Genomic DNA, 3,594 nt, shown 5'->3' with positions numbered 1-3,594 from the left:
AGGGTACCACCTTTCAAGCTTGCCAAACGCAGTTCACCATTTCCAGCAAAACAGGCCAACAACCGAGACTGATCAGTTCATGAACCTTGGCGTGAGGCATAATATAAGGGAGTCTAGAACCACAAGCAACATTCATTGATTTTGTTTTATTTTACTGTACATAATATTGTTTGTCTAGGTTTTAGTTCAAGTAACAATGAAGTTGGGTGAACAAGTTATCAACAGGAAGATCTGCTATAACATAAGTTAAAGCTGCACATCTTGGAAACTCTGAAGTTCAAAAACAGCTCCATGATGCGCCAACTGCATTGTTTCTCTTTTGCAATGGCAGTTTGTATTATCCCTGAAATAAAAAGTAATCATAATCAGAACGTAATTTGAAAGAATGAATAATATCATTAAAAAAAGTGCCACAGAATTGAATTTTTTAAAGCCCTGTACCATGGCAATAATAAAATGTTTTAAAAAATTGCAGAGTAACAGTATATAAAATATTCACTTTGACAGCATTTGAATTCACTTTCTTTCGGTAATAGATATTATCAAACCAAAAAGACACACACACATGCACATAGAACAGCAGATTTACGTCACTATTCGAGCATGAAGCTCACTTTCAGCTGGTTGATGAAAGGAAGACCCTAATTAGTTCCTTCAGAGTCACTTTTTTCCTTCACGTTGGGTATTTTGGCCGTGCTGCTATAGCAGCTTTGATGCATGCCTTGCAGAAAATGTGTCCACATCTTGTTGACATCTCCTCGTTTAATGAACACATGCAAATCGGACAGTTGAAGGTTGGCTCCTTGGGAGAAGGTTGTGGCCTAGTAATTTCCTCCACCTGCCAATTATTTAATTAGTAAGCCATAAGCATTCATAACTTTAATAAATCCAGAAGGTCAACTGCACGAGAGCATGTGAATGGAAAGAAACAGAGATGTCCATTCACAATGTCTTAGATTTGATTGCCAGCCAAATATGTACATTCTGCATTCGAAAATATCTACCTGTCATCTTTCAAAAGCACCAAGAAATGAGTTCTTACCATAGACCGCGGTGAACTCTCCAAATTGATATAATGATCACAATCGATAACAGTTGGGCTTGATAAATCCCCTGCATCTGTTCTGGTTATTATTCGTTGACGAGCAGGCCACCCTGGAAGAAGGAGATGTAAGATACAACAACTTCAAAAACCTAGTAACTACGGTACAGCACTTCAACTAGAAAAGAATAAATGAAATAAATAAAGAACCACCACACTCCAAGTTGATTGACCTACCCAGTCACACAAGAAATATAAGATTGAACTAGACCAGTTTACCACAAAATAACAATTACCTCACTTGAAGTAAATATTTGTTTTACCTAGTACTTGAGCCATCAATAAACAATAAACTAACCTCACAAGCTGCAACTTCTGAATAAGGGCAAACAGCTAGCTTCAAAAACCAGAGAAATGCGTGTATATACTACAATCCCCTCAATAAACTAATATAGACTACAGTGTTATTAAATATTAATATAATATTACAGTACCATTCAATGCCCACTTCTAAATGTAAAAGCAGCTGCACACAAACGATGTTCTAACTTCTAATAACCAGAGATTTAAATAGTATTCGTTGTCACGTTTTTGGTCGCGTCGTGTTTTTCACATTTGCGAACATAACGGAAGTCATTGCGAATGTCGCGATCGTAAATTTTTTTAAATGTCGCACAACTTACCCTAAAATGACTAATTAAATATAATTAAAATAAAAATTTAAAATTTAAATTGAAGAAATTAGATTACCGAAATTAGGACTAAATTAAATAAAAATTAAAGTTTACATTTTAAACTATGGATTAAATTATAAATTCTAAAAGGTAGGAGGGGTGTCAAATTAATATATCATTTAAAATTATATTTAAAAAATAAAACAAATGTGCCAACTCCCCCTCCCTCTTCCCCGACCTTTCATTGTGTGAAACAAAAAAAAATTCTGCTATCACTCTGAACACCCCCTTCCTCCTCCCCCACCTTTCATTTTTTTAAACAGAAAAACAAAAGTTTCAAGTTTCATCTTTTACAAAGTGGAAGCCCGTCGTTACTGCTCAACTTCTTCACCGGCGGAGAAGCTCGACGGCGCATGTAAGGTTTCAGTTTTGCCTTTTTTTTCACAGTAGCGGTAGATAACAATAATAGTGTCCCGTTATCAGCACTATACACTGTTACTCGTTAAATTGCGGGCGCAACTGGCTGCTATTGACGTGATTCCTTTACACACCGTGTTTTTCCCGAATATCGGTTTTGGACGGCGGCGCTACCGTGAAATAGCGGCCACTATTGCAGTTGCGTTCCGCTATTTGAATCCCTGCTAAGAACTCAAGGGCATATAAATCAAAGTAAGATTACCTCCGGTTTTATATCTGTTTTAGTGCAATCATCAAAAGTACATGAAGAAATATTTTATTAATGGGCTTCTTCTAGTGAATTATGGTGCGCATAATGTCACCTAGATTTCCACTTGGATTAAAATGTGTTCGGCAAACTGATTGTGATTGTAATGCTTCTAATTGCCATTTCACAGAAGTCACCTGAAGAGAATACATCCAGGTTCCTTTCACTTCTTTGTTAATCTTTTTTTTTTTTTCCATTTGGTAATTTTATCACATATAAATATAAATAAATAAAGAGAACTAAGTCCCTTATGATTCAACAAGGGATGGCGGGCTTAATTTTTCCTAAAGACCCATATCTCATAAAAATTATAAAACGCCCCAATCAAGATAGGAATCAAAATCTGCAGGACAAGTACCTCAGACTCTAACATTAATCAGGACATCAATAATGAAAAGGAATCTTTGGACTTCATGCAGATAAATAGAGCAAGGCAGTGCATTTAGATAAGCTTCTTTAATGCAACATGCTTCTACAATGCAGGGAGCACATTATAAAAAGGAAAATATTATGCACATCCACCCTTCATAATTTAACTACCTGAATCTACATCGACGACAGTCCTCCCACGGCTTCTCCTTGAATTGGTTTTAGCCTGACATAAAACCCCAGGAAGTTAATAACATCATGATACAATTGAATACGTAAAGACAGATTTCATGTACTGTTATGTAAAAACAAAATACAATTAACAAGAGACCATACCTCCGCGAATGCTATAGCAGAAGATTCAATTACATCATCATCGATAGTTTCAACATCAATAGTTGCAGGTGGCGCAGGCCGATCAATCAGTTCCTCAGATCCAGCCTGCTGGGAAGTACCCTCATGTTCCCTGATTTCACTGGGAGGCACATTTAGATCCAGCACTGCCTTCCTTTGTCGATACCTTCTAAGAGATGGACCCCTTGCTTCTAGAGTGCTCATGTTCAACCTATGAATATAAATTTATCTGTGCAGTATCCAAATACAGCAACCTTAATATAACCAAAACTGAAAAAACATACCTTCCTGATTTGTGTTCACCATAAATTTCAACATCGAGTTGTCACTACAAGCAATAAATTCTTTCACTTTATTGAAGTACGAGAAAAATAGCACTTGACAAGGAACTCACTAATCACTAAGTTTAATCTCAACAATAACACCAAATG

At 36.3% G+C, this 3,594-nt stretch overlaps 1 protein-coding gene across 1 annotated transcript; it reads right to left on the bottom strand.

Annotated features, from left to right (window-relative positions):
- Positions 1-658: 658 nt before the first annotated feature.
- LOC120173885 (E3 ubiquitin-protein ligase RNF4-like) lies at positions 659-3,392 on the bottom strand. Its single transcript, XM_039180927.1, has 4 exons — positions 3,146-3,392; positions 2,981-3,035; positions 1,043-1,155; positions 659-838 (listed from the first exon to the last, which is right to left on the bottom strand). The coding sequence occupies exons 1-4, from the start codon at positions 3,365-3,367 to the stop codon at positions 674-676; spliced, it is 555 nt and encodes a 184-aa protein (XP_039036858.1). The 5' UTR covers positions 3,368-3,392; the 3' UTR covers positions 659-673.
- Positions 3,393-3,594: the final 202 nt, after the last annotated feature.

Source organism: Hibiscus syriacus, unplaced genomic scaffold, assembly GCF_006381635.1.
Source record: "Hibiscus syriacus cultivar Baekdansim isolate YM2019G1 unplaced genomic scaffold, ASM638163v2 tig00111990_pilon, whole genome shotgun sequence".
In the NCBI taxonomy this organism is placed as follows: Eukaryota; Viridiplantae; Streptophyta; class Magnoliopsida; order Malvales; family Malvaceae; genus Hibiscus; species Hibiscus syriacus.
Note: the sequence above shows the minus strand (reverse complement) of the source record. Positions and strands in the feature narration are given on the sequence as shown.

Excerpts from the sequence above, each read along its gene's own strand:
- LOC120173885 (XM_039180927.1), bottom strand. The coding sequence starts at position 3,367 with ATGAGCACTCTAGAAGCAAGGGGTCCATCTCTTAGAAGGTATCGACAA. Across the intron at positions 3,036-3,145 it reads CTGCTATAGCATTCGCGGAG|GCTAAAACCAATTCAAGGAG; the intron begins GTATGGTCTCTT and ends GTTTTATGTCAG. Across the intron at positions 839-1,042 it reads AGAGTTCACCGCGGTCTATG|GTGGAGGAAATTACTAGGCC; the intron begins GTAAGAACTCAT and ends AATAATTGGCAG.